Genomic DNA, 18,362 nt, shown 5'->3' with positions numbered 1-18,362 from the left:
CAGAGCCAATCAGCAGAAGACAGGAGCTCGCCACGAAAATACTATCTGCCTTGAAAATATTAGTTTTAATAATTCAGTATATCAGTTTGCATTCTGCTACCTGGTAATCAGTTTATTGGTGAACTCCCCCACCCAAATTTCTTCATTCCTTCTGAGGATTCTGACCTGCGAGTGTTGTGTTGTTGTCAGTTGTGGTTTGGCTGTTTATTGTCGTGTAAGGAAAAGAGAATTTGCGATTCGATCCGTCCGTCTCTGTGAATCCGTTTTGTTTTAATTGTCTGCATATCAAGAACGAATTAATGTTTCAGCTGCTTTCTATCTGGGGTAAGTAATTGTTTGCTTTGAATTGAATTGATAAGAAGATGTTTACAGGGAAGTGAGATGAGTTTATCCAAATAAAATTCTTCTTAACTTACTGGGAAATACAATTACTAAAACAGGGATCAGAATAAACTTCCAAGTTGACAAGGCGAAAAATTTCGTTCTCTAGGAGTAGTAATTTATTTGTCGCGAAATTAACTGTACTGCGAAATATTAAGTAGAGCCGAAAACGCCTGTGATGGACGTTGTCGAATATTTATTTTTGTGCTTTTGTTCAGTATATTAAGTCCTTTAAAGACAAGACGTTTAGATATTATTAATTATTTATTATAAATGTAGTTGGGCTTTTATGAGAATGTATTTGAATCAGATTTATAATGTTATTGTCAGTTTTAGGCGATAAGAAGGAGAAAGGGCACAACTGCACTGACCAAAAGTCGACAAACCCAAAAGCTGCCATTGTTGTGGAGTTGAAGGTTGTGCATAACAGCAGACTCCGCTCCAGGCGGCAAAGTTATTTCCTGGTTATTTAATTAACAGTACTGCCACTCTAAACGATAATTGTGAAAATGAAGTAAAAATGTTCCACATTGTGTATTGAGCACGTTGCACCAGTGCGTCATGCTGTCAGTTCCCCGTTACCTGAAGACGGTCACTGACGCCAAAGCATGTTGTAATGACAACTCTTGAACAAATAATTATTGTTTAATTGAAGCTTAAATTTTTATAAATGCAATGGGAACAACAATAACAAATAGAAATGAGGTCCATGATGAAATTAGGAGTAGAATTTATTCGGAAAACGCTCGATTGTATTCACTACCCAAAATACTGAAGGTCAGGATACATAAAACAGTGATTTTGTATGGTTGTGAAACGTGGTCTCTTATCTTGAAGGAAGAACGTAGATTACAAGTGTTTGAAAACTGGCTCCGATGGACTGGACATGTAGCGCACATGGGGGGTGGTAGGCAAGGTGTGCATGCAGATTTATGGTAAGGAATCCTTATGGAAAAGACCACTGGGCAGACCAAGAAGGAGTTGGGCTGTGACGATGGCTAATGGATGGAGCTGGCTCAGGATCGTGGCCGGTGGCGGTCTTTGGTATTGTCGGTGTTGAACCAACGGGTTCTGCTACCAGGGAATTAGTTAGTTAGTTAGTTGGTTACTTAGCTTTACTTACAAGGTTTTTACGAGGCATGCGGAAAATGTAGTACACATGGGAAAAATGGAGAAATGAGTATAGAATTTTAGTCGGAAGACCTAAAGTAAAATACCACCAGGGTGGATAATATTAAAAAGTATCTTAAAAGACGTAGAATTCCAGGGTGTGGACTGCATTTATCTGGGTCACGTTGTGTGTGAGTGGGAGGAGCTGTTATGAACAGGGAAATTAATCTACGGTATCCATAAAAGTTGTTTACTTTATTGCCCGGATTAATTATTACTAATTGTCAAAAATGCCTCTTCTTACTGGAGTTTCTTCATTAGGCACGTCGGTATTTTGTCATGAACTGAGTTTGTAAGATCGCCATTAATCTTACGTCCGCATTTATCAGTTTTCTAGTTGAGAAAATTAATAAACATGGCTCCAGGGCGTCTGAATCTGAACAGACGTTTGCTGCCATTTTATCTCCTGCTTTACTTTTATTTACTTTAATTAGTTTAGTTCAGCGTATATCAACTTCAAATGGTCTTCCACTGTTTATAAACACGTAAACTTACGTCACTGAAATTGTGTTTATGAATATTGCAGTTGTGAGTGATTTTGGTACAATTCACCTCTTCTTCGGTTCATGTTGGGGTCAACCATTTTTATATTTAATAAAAGAATGGCAAAGACCTTTGAAGTTAAAATATTCTGTCTTCCTGGTCTTTTCAAAGTGTGCATTTGTCAGTAGTGAGTGACCAGCCCACTGCCTCCGCACAATTTCTACTCTGTCCATATTTTTGTCTGCTAGAGCCATCTATTTAACAAAAAACTTTAACCAATTTTCTAAAAACAATTTAAGTATTTAACTGAAAACAATTTAACTATTAAGTTTTAATTATTCTAAATTGAAATTGTCATGATATCTCCCACAGTAGTTGCAAACTGAAAATCGTCCATTTCTGGAATCTGAAAGGAAATAAACATTTGGATCAGAACAGGAACTGGAATTATGTGTAACAAGTATGGAAACTGATGTAGCGAATATCTCGCGTTAAGCGATCTCTACGGATGCAGGTTTTGAAGGAATTTGTGACGAAACTCAAGGTGAAAGACACTGGACTTATTCTAGTTACGTGGACGTTTATGTAAATTACAGGCTTCAAACTGATTCAGCAGTTTTTGGGGTGACTTCTGTTTGACCCTCTGTTTCTTCTACCTGTCATAACCTCACCTGGTGTTGTAACTTTTGTGTCGTGTGATTTTGAACTGCACGGAATTTACGAGTCGGAGAGAGGGCTGGAAATAGGTCAAATACTTTCACGAATCAGTGTTGGGCCCACGTAACTGTTGTAATCCAAAGCAGAGTTGACACTAACCTCATTGTTAATAAACTGCTGAATGTCGACTTCTTGAGTGGCGCCGAAAAATCCTTCCTTAGAACAACAGCCAATTTCTGTTGAACCAAAATCTTGCTCAAAAGCTGGCAGAGAAACATTTGCGTCTTCTGCCCCTCTGCCGGCGTCACAAAAGAAACTCAGTGAGTCTGTATTTTCTTCTGTGCTCGACTGGGTCTTAGAAGGCGGTGAATTTTCGCCGATTTGGTTTTGTCCCTGAAATTCAGAAAATGGTGGATTAGTGGGCTGCAACCAATGAAACAAAACTCCTGTAACTTAAAGTATTGATACAATGTGCGATATAATATTACGATGTAAATTAACTGGTGGATATTATGCAGATGCACTCTTCCCAATTCGAATTTGATAAAAATGTGACAGAGGATTTTGATGTAAACCCAACAGAAATGGTTAACAGGAATGAAAGTTTAATTATAGGAGATTTCTGTGCTCAAGTAGGAAATGACGTAATTCTCGTAGGTCAAGAAAAATGGAGACGTGTGCATAATTAACGTCCTTATAAATATAAACTATTTGTAACATATCTTTGCTTTCAAAAGTCACTTTCTTTTTAAAGAAACACAATTAATGTTTAAAACTTAGAATAGAGTTTTAGTGATTTAAATAGTGAAATCTGCTAAATAAGTTCAACTGCAATGCGTTCTTACAAACAGAGGAAGATAAACTTCCCAACCAACCCCGATAATCGAGAGTTTACTCTAGTCATTTTTCGCCACTGACATTCCACACTTGTTTGTTTTCCACGTGCAAGCGACAGATGGCAGGCGAGTGACTTCGTCCAAAGTGTAATGACGACGACTTACCTCTGACGAAGCGACACCTTGTGTGCCTAGGAATCTTCCTTCTCTTTCATGTTTTTGGGCAGGCAGGGGACGGGCGCTGCTGGTCTGCGCCGTCTTGAGGCGTCGCTTCGCCGACTGGCGTCTTGGGCGTTTCAATTCCTTACCACGGGCCTGCTCTCAAAGGCGCTTTTGTTTGCGGACCTCTTTTGGGCTGTAGACGTAATCTGAAAACAGAAAGAATGACATTCAGGTCACAGCATTCCGTAAACGGTTGCTTCTGATCACGTGATTTGGTGTCTTTTATTACCGAAAGACAGGAACAACGCAACGTCTTTGATCATATCGCATTGCAAAATTAAATGTTTAAGTTCCTCCCATTTCAATATTATAATATCTGGGTTCTGGTGCCGTGACTCGTAAGTACGAGGGTCACTCATTAAATAATGCCACACATTTTTTTCCTCAGAACATATTTATTCAAGATGGCTGAAATTTAGTGACAATATAAATCAATGTTTCCTTTACATATACTATTTTTCCACATAGTCCCCATCAACTTGTACGGTTTTACGCCAGTGTGGAACAAGTGCATGGATGCCTTGCCGGTACCAGCTCTTGTCCTGTGCACGTAGCCATGTCCTCACTGCTTGAATCACACTCTCATCATCTTCAAACCTTGTTCCGCGGATAGCATCTTTAAGTGGCCCAAAGAGATGGAAGTCGGAGGGTGGATGGGGCAGCACCGTCCAACCCAATTTGGTGATTTCTTCCCGGGTTCTCGGACTTGTGTGAGGGCGTGCATTGTCGTGCAGGAGCAAAATTTCTGCTGGATGCTTGTGAGGCTGAACTCGTCGGAAACACTTCTTGAGGGTATACAGGGTCCTGATGTACGCGTCTGAATTGATGGTCGCACCTCTTGGCATCACATCCACAAGAATGACCCCATCACTGTCCCAAAAGACAGTCATCATGACTTTTCCGGCGGAGGGAGTTGTCTTGAATTTCTTCTTTCTCGGTGATCAGTATGTATAGACCCCTTACTGGCTTTTTGTCCACGCTATCACATAAATGCTTTATAACCCTTTATACTTTTAGCGATAATCACAACACATAGTGTTATGTTCCTCAAAAATGTCATAGTTGAATCATAGGGGTTTTTGAAGTACTATTTTAGGAATTCCCTCACTACATGTCATGGGTAGTAATTTTAACATGGAATGAAATATCTTTTGTTAGATACAGTGCTGTTTTTATAAGGGGCCATTGTTGGCTGAATGTGCACTGATGACAGTATGCAGTAATGGTGTAATGGATTAATCACGCAGAAGCTGTGAGCTATTTGATTTATCAGTAGGATTTGGGGTTCTAACAGGTATAAGTACAAAGTTTAGCTGTCTTCTGAGTTATGAGCATGTGTGGTCTGGAAGAAGTTTACCAATGTATCTGAGGTCCTTGCTTCCTAAATCATCATGGTAATTGATGATGGAAGCAACAAGGACCTCTCAGAAGTAATTTACTACTACCAGACTACAAGGACTTCAAAGCCAGAAGACAGCCATCTTTCAACAATCTTTTGTTAGATACAGTGCTGTTTTTATAAGTGGCCACTGTGAGCTGAATTTGCATTGATGACAGTAGCTAGTTCCTTGTAGTCTGTTTCTTAAAGGCCATTTGGCAATAGAAGGGAATGAGCCGTGGCCAGTATTTGCCAAAGAGTTGTCAGATTTAGGCTGGAATGAACGCTACTTTCATGGGTTTGAATTCCGCTCAGTTTATGCATATTTATGTGTGTGCTTATTTAACAGTGACAAAGCTTACTCATTGCCATATACCACTCAGTGTGTTAATTCTGCCATGAGTTATTTTTTTTCTTAACACTTGAGTCTTAAAAACTATTGCAGGTGATTGCAAAGAGTCGTCAAACCAAGAAACTCATAGGGAATTGTCAGATGTAAAAGAAAGAAAGAAAGCTTGAAATCATTACTACGTTTTATACTTTTCCTCTGGTTATGTTCACAATCGGTAGCTCTAAGAGTTATGCCTATTAGTTTTACCTTCTTTATCTTTCTACATGTAAAAACTCAAGAGCCTCTGAACAGATATTCATAAGATTAGTTATTGGAGAGTTTTATTGAAATGTACCTGCAAATTTCAATTTTGTTTGAATGTAGAAAATAACAAAAACTTAACAAGACTACCTACGTGTTTCCTGAGTGGAAATTCATGCAGCTTAGAGAAACATTGGGGAATCCTGTGTTATGATATCAACTAACCAACATACCCCTATGCGAAGGTTAATACCCCAAACAGTAGTCTACCAACACTGATGCCATTTGCAAAGTTCACATTCTGCGGTGCAAATAGAACTGTTGTTCTATGCATACATTTTCTAACATGTTAATTTCTTCGAGCAGAAAATAACAAACTTTCGGTATTCTGCATGCATGATCAAGTAGTTTCACCCATAACAATGTTTGGTAATATCTAAAATATTTCACTCTTCCAGGAGAATAAGCTGATTATATATCAAGGAATAGTAGAGGGAGATACTGAAATCATAAAATATTACAGAGAAATCCTGCAAAGTATTTTCTGTGGCATTCTGAATGACCAATCTCAGTTCATGTCTGATGCGGATATCGATGTAAACAGTGGAGGTAATGAAGTGGAAAATGGAAATTGTGTGACAGAAGATGATGACAGTGAATCTGAGAAGGAATACACCGATGGTAATCAGGTGAGTGAGACAGAGCAAAGACGAACAACTAGCAACAGAATCTGAGTTTAGAATATAGTGTAACTGAAATTGTATTTGATATGAGGCTGTGACACAGGTTTTGCCATAAATCCATTTTCCCTTGTCAGTATTATTCTGCCACTGATGCATATTGAATCATTTTGCCATCTGGTAGGTGGACAAAGGGCTTGTTAGGGTTTGCAGTTCCACAGAGATGTAATCTCACCCCATTCCATTCTGAACCTGAAAAGAGGTCACTGGAGTTCATTTCTCCATGAAGATAAAATTTGTAGTTCCACATAGGTACTGTGTGATCGAAAAGTCACTTGCCCCATACTAACATTTGTACTGATGTAGCAATTCAATACATTTGGATGGATTAGTAAATGCACAATATTGCTGCAACTATACAAGTGCTCACGCACGTCATATTGTGTTATGAGCTGCTCATGCCAGTCCATCAGTTGTTTTTCAACAAATTCCAGTACAAGAAGCATGCGTTGTTGAACACTACCTAGTATTTTGTTCCTACTGAACTTTGCAGAATAAGGTTAAAGGTGCACTTCCTGATAATCCTCTGGCAAATAAATTGACAATCTTTCGTCTGGCGCACTGTTTCTTTGACAAAATTACTCTTGATCTTGTTGCCCTGAACTACAGTAAAATTCTATCTGTAAATCAATGTAGTTCTTGTTGTAAGTAGTCATGTACTATGTCTTTCCACTCTGTGAAATACTTCGCGAGAAAGACAAATTGTATGGGACAGTAATTGTGATACTCTAGAAACAGTTTTTCTGTTTTAAATTCATCCTAGCAATAGTAGACAATGCCTGGAATGATCTGCAGAAATATTGTGGCACTGTTCAAGTTCTGAATTAGTTGTGGGAATGTGTTTCACTGTTATTTATTTTGTAAATTGTTTGAAAATGAAAGTAATAATTACGTTTATAGCAGTTAGGAAATAATGCCCCTGGTTCAGTGAAGCTGTATGAAGTATCTGTTCATCCATCTGTTCAACTTTAAAATGCATTAATCAATCTTGTACATGTGGCCTGATAGAGGCAGCAGTTCCAGAAAGATGTAATTTAATCTCACCCCACTGAATTAGGATCCAGAAAACATTACAGTGGACTTCATTTCTCTGTGAAGATGAAATGTGCAGTTCCACGTGGGTACAGTGTGTTGAAAAGTCATACATCCCTTATTAAAATATTTCGTATTGGTTGCTGTTTGGTGTAATCAAACTGGATTAGTAATTACACTATGTTGCTTTTGAAAATGAAGGTAATAATTACTTTTATAGCAATTAAGGAATAACGCACCTGCTTTAGAAGAGCCCTCTTTAAGATCTGTATGAAGTGTCCGTTAATCCATTTCACCAACATAAAAATGCATTAATCAATCTTGTATATTTTAATTTATGTTTCAGGAGAATACGCTTCGTTTAAATGAAGGAATAATAGGGGGAGAGGAAGAAATTTGCAGCAATGACAGAGAAATCTTGCAAAAGACTGGCTCAAATGAGTTAAGTGACCAATCCACATCCATTACTGAAGTGTATAATCCCTTAATTCGAGAAGGTAATGAAGAAGCAACTCCACAGTGGCTGAAAGAGGATGATGGCACAACAGAGGTGGTAAGAGACATTTTAAGTGTAGAATATAGCATAACTAAAATGGCATTTGAAAAGAACCACTCGCCCAAGTTACTCTCCCCTAGTTGTTCTCTTTTTCCCTGTCAATATTCCACCACTGCACCATATTACAACATATATCATTGCGGGATGTGGACATGTGGCCTGACAGAGGCAGCAGTTCCAGAAAGATGTAATTTAATCTCACCCCACTCAATTAGGATCCAGAAAACAGGACAGTGGGCTTCATTTCTTTATGAAGATGAAATGTGCAGTTCCACGTGGGTACAGTGTGTTGAAAAGTCATACATCCCTTATTAAAATATTTCGTATTGGTTGCTGTTTGGTGTAATCAAACTGGATTAGTAATTACACTATGTTGCTGTTGAAAATGAAGGTAATAATTACTTTTATAGCAATTAAGGAATAACGCACCTGCTTTAGAAAAGCCCTCTTTAAGAGCTGTATGAAGTGTCCGTTAATCCATTTCACCAACATTAAAATGCATTAATCAATCTTGTAAATTTTAATTCATGTTTGGAAAATTGTTGTAAATACTCTCATACTCTCTAGTGCTGCAGTCCATCAGTGCAAAAGAGCTCTGTAAATTTCTGAGGTGCTAGCAACTATACCCAAATTCAGTTTGACGCATGTTTGAAAATATAAGCAACTTTTCTTGTGCCTGTATGGTTATATACACATTTACTATTTGTATTGATACTTAAGTACAATTTATGTCTATGGCATGAGAAATGTGTCATGTGAACAGCACATTCTTTCTGTATATCGATTCTGCCAGACAACTCTGTCGTCACTGAACATAGTTGTTAATATGACATTTTTAGAATTGTGTGCATACATTTCATAACTTGCTAACTTATAGGAACAGAAAAGAACTGTTATGATATTCTGTGTACTTGGTAAAATTGTTCCATCCATAACATTGTTGGGTCATGCTTAAAATGTTTCAATGTTACAGAAGTTTGTCCCCAAGCCAACAATAATGGAGGAAAGAAATGAAGTTTATTCATCTTCTTCTGAATCCTCTGTACCATCAGTGATGCAGAAGGAGCAGGAGGGAGATACAAGAGAAGAGGATGCATCTTCTTGTGAATCTGCTATGTTAAGAAATACACAGGAGAAAGGAAAAGAAGGAGATGCATCTTTTTGTGAATCTGCCATGCCAGTGACGATGCAGAAGGAAGATAAAATAGAGGAGAATGTTCCTTCTTTTGTATCCCCCATGTCAGCAGTTGTACAGGAACAAAATAAGAAGAGGAAAAACCTTTTCCCCTGGTTCCTCCATAAACGTAAACATGCAGGAGCGAAACAAAAAGAATAGTGAAGGGGATTGTTTTTGTTTGGAATCTTACATGCCAACAATAATGGAAGATCATGATGCATCATATTGTTGCAGACAGAAACAGTGCTTATTACTTTACACAATACAATCACCGCCACAAGAGTGATAATAAAGTAATAAGCACTGTTTCTGTCTGCACAAACCATATATTTATAATACATTAAAGATGGTTGTCTTCTGGGATTTGTGCAGCACTAGTCTAGTAGAAGCCTATTGAAGTTTCAGGTCGGTTTCCTGCCTCTGTTGTGAGGTACTTTTCTCTCTAGACTGCTTCCCTATTCAGTGTTAAGGTGGAAATAAATATGGGTGTCTTCTGGGTTGTAGCACTGTATACACTGGTATAAACAAACCAATAACTATTAACACTATGATGGACACTATTGCCATACGCGTTTCAACCTCAAGAGGTCATCATCAGTGGCATCAGGGAATTTAATACATTTAGTCAAATGGTTCAAACTAGATTTAGAATTAAAAATGAAAAGGTATATGACAAGACTTTTGAAGTGACACTGCACTAGATGCTGTTATTCACAGGAGTAGAATTTGCGCTTAGCTATTGATCCCGTTGTTCGGTGGCTGTAGCTGGTCTCGGCGAGCTATAGTCGCGTCGTCTGTACCTTCGAACTCCAGAACCATGGGTGAGAGACTGTCAGTTGGAAATGCAAGGGTATATATAAGCTTGAAATCAGAGGGCCAACTACTGAAATTTTTTTACTTTCTCCTGCTTAATGCTAGGTCAGATAATACGTTAGAATCTTTAGTGTTTTGTTCGATAATGATTGCTTTGGGTTTACTACTTTTGTGTATATGAAATTTTTCTAAAATATCTAGCATTTTACCCTTTGGAGCTATTCTTAATATGTCCATGATATCATCTATGGGGCCGTATTCATGTCCGTGTTCTGCATATTTCTATTTTGTTAAATTGAATCTAATTCTTTAAATCTAGTTTTAAAATCCCTACCGGTTTGGCCAATATAGACCTGCTCGCAGCTTACGCATTTTAATTGGTACACACCACTATTATCGTATTTGTTATCTTGTTTTCTTGAACTGCATTTGATTTTTACGGTATTGTTAACTTTGTATGCTACTTTTACGTTTGTGTTTTTGAATATCTTAGTGAGTGTTCTAATGCTAACTAACTAGATGGCTTACCAAACCCGAAGCTTCATCACTGAATTAATCAAAGCCCTCCACCAGACCCTGTCCTGGGCCAACAAAATCCAGTTTCCTTCAACTCCTATCTCCCATAGATACCACCTGAGATTATCCTCCCATCTACGTCTAGGTCTCCCCAGCGGTCTCTTCCCTTCAGGTTTCCCAACCAGTACCGGGTGCACACCTCTTGTCCCATCCATGCGCGCTAAATGCCCAGCCAATCTCATTCTTCTCGACTTAATCACCCTGACAATACTGGGGGAGGAGTACAGATTTTTTAGCTCATCATTATGCAGTTTCCTCCATGCCCCATCGTCTTCCCTCTTAGGCCCAAATATCCTCCTCAACACCCTATTCGCAAACACCTGCAATGTGTGTTTCTCCCTCTGAGTGAGAGACCATGTTTCGCACCCATACAAAACAACAGGCAAGATTATTGTTTTGTACACTTTAATTTTCAGGTTCTTAGAAATCAGACGGGAAGACAAAATATTTTGAACTGAGAAGTAGCAAGCATTTCCAGAATTTAATCTCCTCCTAACTTCCTAATGAGTATCATTTTGATTTGTTATTATTGTTCCCAAGTATTTGAACTATGTAACACTTTCAAAGGATTTATTAGCCACCCTAAGATAATTCTGTTGCCTAACTGTCGACGAGGTACTAACATGTACTTAGTTCTTCCTGAATTTTCTTCTAGCCCCACCTGTCTACCAGCCTCTAGTAAAACTTTTGCGCTCCTCTTTATTGTATTCATATCGTCCCCCAATAAATTAACATCAGCAGCATATGCCAATAGCTGATGTGTCCCGTTCAATTGCAAACCCTCCTGCCTATCTTGGACTTTCCTGATGGCATATTCTAGACCGTTCTTGATGATGAATGTCTCAGATAAATATTTACCTACACGAATTTTGCTACAGCTTTCATTTAAGCACATTTTTATTAGACTTACTAGCTTGTTTTGTATACCAAATTCAATAAGAATATTATATAGCACTTCTCTCTTTACAGAGTCATAGGCTTTTTTGAAATCTATAAATAATCGATGTACGGTCCCACTGAACTCCCATTTTTTCTCTAGTATCTGACGAATGCAAAAGATCTGATCAATCGTTGATCTGTTTCGTCTGAACCCACACTGATTATCCTCAATAATTTCATTCGCATATGGAGTTAATCTTGACAAAAGAATGTTTTACAGAATTTTGTAAGAGGTTGATAGCAGAGAAATTCCTCGGTAATTACCACACTCAGTCACAAAGTAGCATACAAAGTTAACAACACAGTAAAATTCAAATGCATTTCAAGAAAACAAGATAACAAATACAACAATAGAGGTGTGTACCAATTAAAATGCGGAAGCTGCGAGCAGGTCTATATTGGCCAAACCGGTAGGAATTTTAAAACTATATTTAAAGAATTAGATTCAATTTAACAAAATAGAAATATGCAGAACACATCCTCGAACACGGACATGAATATGGCCCCATAGATGATATCATGGACATATTAAGAATAGCTCCAAAGGGTAAAATGCTAGATATTTTAGAAAAAATCCATATATACAAAAGTAGTATACACAAGGCCATTGTTAACGAACAAAACACCAAAGATTCTAACGTATTATCTGACCTAGCATTAAGCAGGAGAAAGTAAAAATTTTTCAGTAGTTGGCCCTCTGATTTCAAGCTTATATATACCCTTGCATTTCCAACTGACAGTCTCTCACCCACAGTTCTGGAGTTCGAAGGTACAGACGACGCGACTATAGCTCGCCGAGACCAGCTACGGCCACCGAACAAAGGGATCAATAGCTAAGCGCAAATTCTACTCCTGTGAATAACAGCATCTAGTGCAGTGTCACTTCAAAAGTCTTGTCATATACCTTTTCATTTTTAATTCTAAATCTAGTTTGAACCATTTGACTAAATGTATTAATTTCCTTGATGCCACTGATGATGACCTCTTGAGGTCAAAACGCGTATGGCAATAGTGTCTATCATAGTGTTAATATTTGTTGGTTTGTTTATACCAGTGTATACAGTGCTACAACCCAGAAGACACCCATATTTATTTCCACCTTAACACTGAATAGGGAAGCAGTCTAGAGAGAAAAGTACCTCACAACAGAGGCAGGAAACCGACCTGAAACTTCAATAGGCTTCTACTAGACTAGTGCTGCACAAATCCCAGAAGACAACCATCTTTAATGTATTATAAATATATGGTTTGTGCAGACAGAAACAGTGCTTATTACTTTATTATCACTCTTGTGGCGGTGATTGTATTGTGTAAAGTAATAAGCACTGTTTCTGTCTGCAACAATATGATGCATCATGATCTTCCATTATTGTTGGCATGTAAGATTCCAAACAAAAACAATCCCCTTCACTATTCTTTTTGTTTCGCTCCTGCATGTTTACGTTTATGGAGGAACCAGGGGAAAAGGTTTTTCCTCTTCTTATTTTGTTCCTGTACAACTGCTGACATGGGGGATACAAAAGAAGGAACATTCTCCTCTATTTTATCTTCCTTCTGCATCGTCACTGGCATGGCAGATTCACAAAAAGATGCATCTCCTTCTTTTCCTTTCTCCTGTGTATTTCTTAACATAGCAGATTCACAAGAAGATGCATCCTCTTCTCTTGTATCTCCCTCCTGCTCCTTCTGCATCACTGATGGTACAGAGGATTCAGAAGAAGATGAATAAACTTCATTTCTTTCCTCCATTATTGTTGGCTTGGGGACAAACTTCTGTAACATTGAAACATTTTAAGCATGACCCAACAATGTTATGGATGGAACAATTTTACCAAGTACACAGAATATCATAACAGTTCTTTTCTGTTAATATAAGTTAGCAAGTTATGAAATGTATTCACACAATTCTAAAAATGTCATATTAACAACTATGTTCAGTGACGACAGAGTTGTCTGGCAGAATCGATATACAGAAAGAATGTGCTGTTCACATGACACATTTCTCATGCCATAGACATAAATTGTACTTAAGTATCAATACAAATAGTAAATGTGTATATAACCATACAGGCACAAGAAAAGTTGCTTATATTTTCAAACATGCGTCAAACTGAATTTGGGTATAGTTGCTAGCACCTCAGAAATTTACAGAGCTCTTTTGCACTGATGGACTACAGCACTAGAGAGTATGAGAGTATTTACAACAATTTTCCAAACATGAATTAAAATTTACAAGATTGATTAATGCATTTTAATGTTGGTGAAATGGATTAACGGACACTTCATACAGCTCTTAAAGAGGGCTTTTCTAAAGCAGGTGCGTTATTCCTTAATTGCTATAAAAGTAATTATTACCTTCATTTTCAACAGCAACATAGTGTAATTACTAATCCAGTTTGATTACACCAAACAGCAACCAATACGAAATATTTTAATAAGGGATGTATGACTTTTCAACACACTGTACCCACGTGGAACTGCACAATTCATCTTCATAGAGAAATGAAGCCCACTGTCCTGTTTTCTGGATCCTAATTGAGTGGGGTGAGATTAAATTACATCTTTCTGGAACTGCTGCCTCTATCAGGCCACATGTCCACATCCCGCAATGATATATGTTGTAATATGGTGCAGTGGTGGAATATTGACAGGGAAAAAGAGAACAACTAGGGGAGAGTAACTTGGGCGAGTGGTTCTTTTCAAATGCCATTTTAGTTATGCTATATTCTACACTTAAAATGTCTCTTACCACCCCTGTTTCGCCATCGTCCTCTTTCAGCCGCTGTCGAGTTGCTTCTTCATTACCTTCTCGAATTAAGTGATTATCCACTTCAGTAATGAATGTGGATTGGTTATTTAACTCATTTGAGCCAGTCTTTTTCAAGATTTCTCTGTCATTGCTGCAAATTTCTTCCTCTCTGTCTATTATTCCTTCATTTAAAGAAAGCGTATTCTCCTGAAACATAAATAAAATTTACAAGATTGATTAATGCATTTTAATGTTGGTGAAATGGATTAACGGACACTTCATACAGATCTTAAAGAGGGTTCTTCTAAAGCAGGTGCGTTATTCCTTAATTGCTATAAAAGTAATTATTACCTTCATTTTCAATAGCAACATAGTGTAATTACTAATCCAGTTTGATTACACCAAACAGCAACCAATACGAAATATTTTAATAAGGGATGTATGAATTTTCAACACACTGTACCCACGTGGAACTGGGGTGAGATTACATCTCTGTGGAACTGCAAACCCTAACAAGCCCTTTGTCCACCTACCAGATGGCAAAATGATTCAATATGCATCAGTGGCAGAATAATACTGACAAGGGAAAATGGATTTATGGCAAAACCTGTGTCACAGCCTCATATCAAATACAATTTCAGTTACACTATATTCTAAACTCAGATTCTGTTGCTAGTTGTTCGTCTTTGCTCTGTCTCACTCACCTGATTACCATCGGTGTATTCCTTCTCAGATTCACTGTCATCATCTTCTGTCACACAATTTCCATTTTCCACTTCATTACCTCCACTGTTTACATCGATATCCGCATCAGACATGAACTGAGATTGGTCATTCAGAATGCCACAGAAAATACTTTGCAGGATTTCTCTGTAATATTTTATGATTTCAGTATCTCCCTCTACTATTCCTTGATATATAATCAGCTTATTCTCCTGGAAGAGTGAAATATTTTAGATATTACCAAACATTGTTATGGGTGAAACTACTTGATCATGCATGCAGAATACCGAAAGTTTGTTATTTTCTGCTCGAAGAAATTAACATGTTAGAAAATGTATGCATAGAACAACAGTTCTATTTGCACCGCAGAATGTGAACTTTGCAAATGGCATCAGTGTTGGTAGACTACTGTTTGGGGTATTAACTTTCACATAGGAGTATGTTGGTTAGTTGATATCATAACACAGGATTCCCCAATGTTTCTCTAAGTTGCATGAATTTCCACTTAGGAAACACGTAGGTAGTCATGTTAAGATTTTGTTATTTTCTACATTCAAACAAAATTGAAATTTGCAGGTACATTTCAATAAAACTCTCCAATAACTAATCTTATGAATATCTGTTCAGAGGCTCTTGAGTTTTTACATGCAGGAAGATAAAGAAGGTAAAACTAATAGGCATAACTCTTAGAGCTACCGATTGTGAACATAACCAGAGGAAAAGTATAAAACGTAGTAATGATTTCAAGCTTTCTTTCTTTCTTTTACATCTGACAATTCCCTATGAGTTTCTTGGTTTGACGACTCTTTGCAATCACCTGCAATAGTTTTAAGACTCAAGTGTTAAGAAAAGAAATAACTCATGGCAGAATTAACACACTGAGAGGTATATGGCAATGAGTAAGCTTGGTCACTGTTAAATAAGCACACACATAAATATGCATAAACTGAGCGGAATTCAAACCCATGAAAGTAGCGTTCATTCCAGCCTAATTCTGACAACTCTTTGGCAAATACTGGCCATGGCTCATTCCCTTCTATTGCCAAATGGCCTTTAAGAAACAGACTACAAGGAACTAGCTACTGTCATCAATGCAAATTCAGCTCACAGTGGCCACTTATAAAAACAGCACTGTATCTAACAAAAGATATTTCATTCCATGTTAAAATTACTACCCATGACATGTAGTGAGGGAATTCCTAAAATAGTACTTCAAAAACCCCTATGATTCAACTATGACATTTTTGAGGAACATAACACTATGTGTTGTGATTATCGCTAAAAGTATAAAGGGTTATAAAGCATTTATTTGATAGCGTGGACAAAAAGGCAGTAAGGGTTCTATACATACTGATTGCTGATATAGTGATCGCTGCTCTTCAACTACCCGCATCAGTGATTCAATGCGACGTGTCATATCATCTATCTGTTGCCCTTGGCTGCAAATCTACAACCAGGAGGAAACAACATTTACACACGTGTCTGATATTTGTTGTAAGATATCAATTATATTTGGTATTTACAGTACTTACATAGACAAGGACATGTTCGCATTGCTCTACGCATTTGATTCTGTTGTAAGTGGATTAAATTTGATGACATTGGTAACTAAAACCTATATGATAATGATATCAAGGATGTTCTAGCCAGTAAGTGAGAGGTATGCAACATAGAGCCCATGGACTGCATGTGGTGAACAGAACAAAATATTTGGCCCATGAGTCTGTCTAGTTTTCTGTAAAACTGGTTCATGTCAAAATAAAACACAGTGCACTTCCCAACTTTAAGTGAAAGAGGTAAATGTCTCTTTCATTGCAACAGAATATGCACCTGAAGTTCATACTTGAGAGAAAATATTCCAAGGCTTTAGAACACACTTTTTTTAAAAAAAATCTCCACCTTGCATTGCATCAGATGTTGAGGTTATATCAGAAATGTTCCATGTAGAGTTCATAGAATTGTAAAGCAAATAATGAATTGAATTAAAAAATTTCTGAAACTGTTAACTTCCTCAAAATAATCTCACCTATGTAAATGTAAATGGATATACTATAAATGAATTATTTGAAAGCTCCTGCATTTGTTGCCAACTGTTTTAAAAAAAAGATGCTTCCCAAACAAACGTTAAGTAGAAAACTTATGTACAAACATATGCAAAGTGAATAACAGTAGCCTCTGACCTCATGAACCGCGAGTACCAGATATCACATTAATGTTCAGCTGTTCAAAACTACATACAGATTTGCATTACAGTCTTGACATGTTTCTCTAATCTCCATTTCCACATGAATGGGAATCCAAGATGTTTCTGTGACCAAGCCTATACGCTCTTCTTTTCTCTGAATATTAATATTTATTTTAATTGTTACAATTACTTCTATCTACTATTTTTATAATTATATTAAAATATTTCAAAAGTAAGGATTTTGAAAAGGTCACATAACCAAAGCAACAGTCAATTCCATCATTCCTTAGTACTCAAGAACATCCTTTGTGTCTAATTAAGTGCAGGTGTAAATATCATGCATGATTCGACCCATTAATATTCATTGCAAATTATTTGGAGCCGTAGTACCAGGAGAAAATAACATTTACAGGCTTGTGTGATAATACTCTGTTACCGGTGTAAAAATCTTCAATAAGTCTGATAATTACAGCACTCATAAAAGAGTATGGCAATTTAAATATTGCTTGCTGTATGCATCTGATTATTTAAAAAGTATTAATTTTGACTAAGTTTGATATTTATTCCATACACCCTGAAAAATGATGATAGCAAAGAGCCCCACACTTACCAACCCCACATCCACTGCATCTTCATCAGGAAGCCACCATCTCAGTGTCTCAAGAAAGTCATTTATGTTCGCGACAGTCACATGGTACATCGCTTTCATCTCTGGTATAATGATCTGCCACCAAGAGAAAATAACATTTACACTTGTATGTCACAGTAATCTGTTATTTATGGAAAGGTCTTCAATGAATTTGGCAAAACAAAAATATGCAGGCTGAGATTTCAGCACAGAACTTTCTCAGTATGAAACAGGGGTGCCAAACACTTTACTATAACATTTCTTCACAACAGACCTGTAAAGTTGAGTGCTGAGCCAGCACTGTTGGCAACTCGTGAATTTTAACATGTGTCAAAACAGCCTAAATGAAATAGAGGGACAAGACATTCAGATAGTGATAAACAGAAGCAACCAACAAATTGCAATTAGTTGGTTTGTTGATTAGTCCTATATATGTACACAAACATGCATTTATTCTGTTTTGTTTTAGAAATGAATTGGTCAGCAATACTTAAAGCATGTGTGTACACCAGCCCTCAAAAAATA

The 18,362-nt window shown here is 37.3% G+C and overlaps 1 protein-coding gene across 3 annotated transcripts in view; it reads right to left on the bottom strand.

Annotated features, from left to right (window-relative positions):
* Positions 1–1,727: 1,727 nt before the first annotated feature.
* Positions 1,728–18,362, bottom strand: part of LOC147874974 (uncharacterized) — a 28,231-nt gene continuing 11,596 nt past the window's right edge. For all 3 annotated transcript variants that reach the window (XM_087342419.1, XM_087342420.1, XM_087342421.1), the window contains 8 exons: positions 17,820–17,933; positions 16,376–16,471; positions 15,006–15,236; positions 14,302–14,508; positions 7,731–13,325; positions 3,693–3,895; positions 2,851–3,084; positions 1,728–2,440 (listed from right to left, as the gene is read on the bottom strand). In XM_087342419.1, coding sequence (XP_087198545.1) covers positions 12,963–13,325; positions 14,302–14,508; positions 15,006–15,236; positions 16,376–16,471; positions 17,820–17,933 — 1,011 coding nt within the window. In that variant the 3' untranslated portion in view covers positions 1,728–2,440; positions 2,851–3,084; positions 3,693–3,895; positions 7,731–12,962. The remainder of the gene's footprint in view (positions 2,441–2,850; positions 3,085–3,692; positions 3,896–7,730; positions 13,326–14,301; positions 14,509–15,005; positions 15,237–16,375; positions 16,472–17,819; positions 17,934–18,362) is intronic.

The sequence above is a fragment of the Zootermopsis nevadensis genome, unplaced genomic scaffold (genome assembly GCF_977971745.1).
Source record: "Zootermopsis nevadensis isolate Lab colony 2312 unplaced genomic scaffold, Znev_1.0 Znev_ptg000003l, whole genome shotgun sequence".
NCBI lineage: Eukaryota > Metazoa > Arthropoda > Insecta > Blattodea > Termopsidae > Zootermopsis > Zootermopsis nevadensis.
Note: the sequence above shows the minus strand (reverse complement) of the source record. Positions and strands in the feature narration are given on the sequence as shown.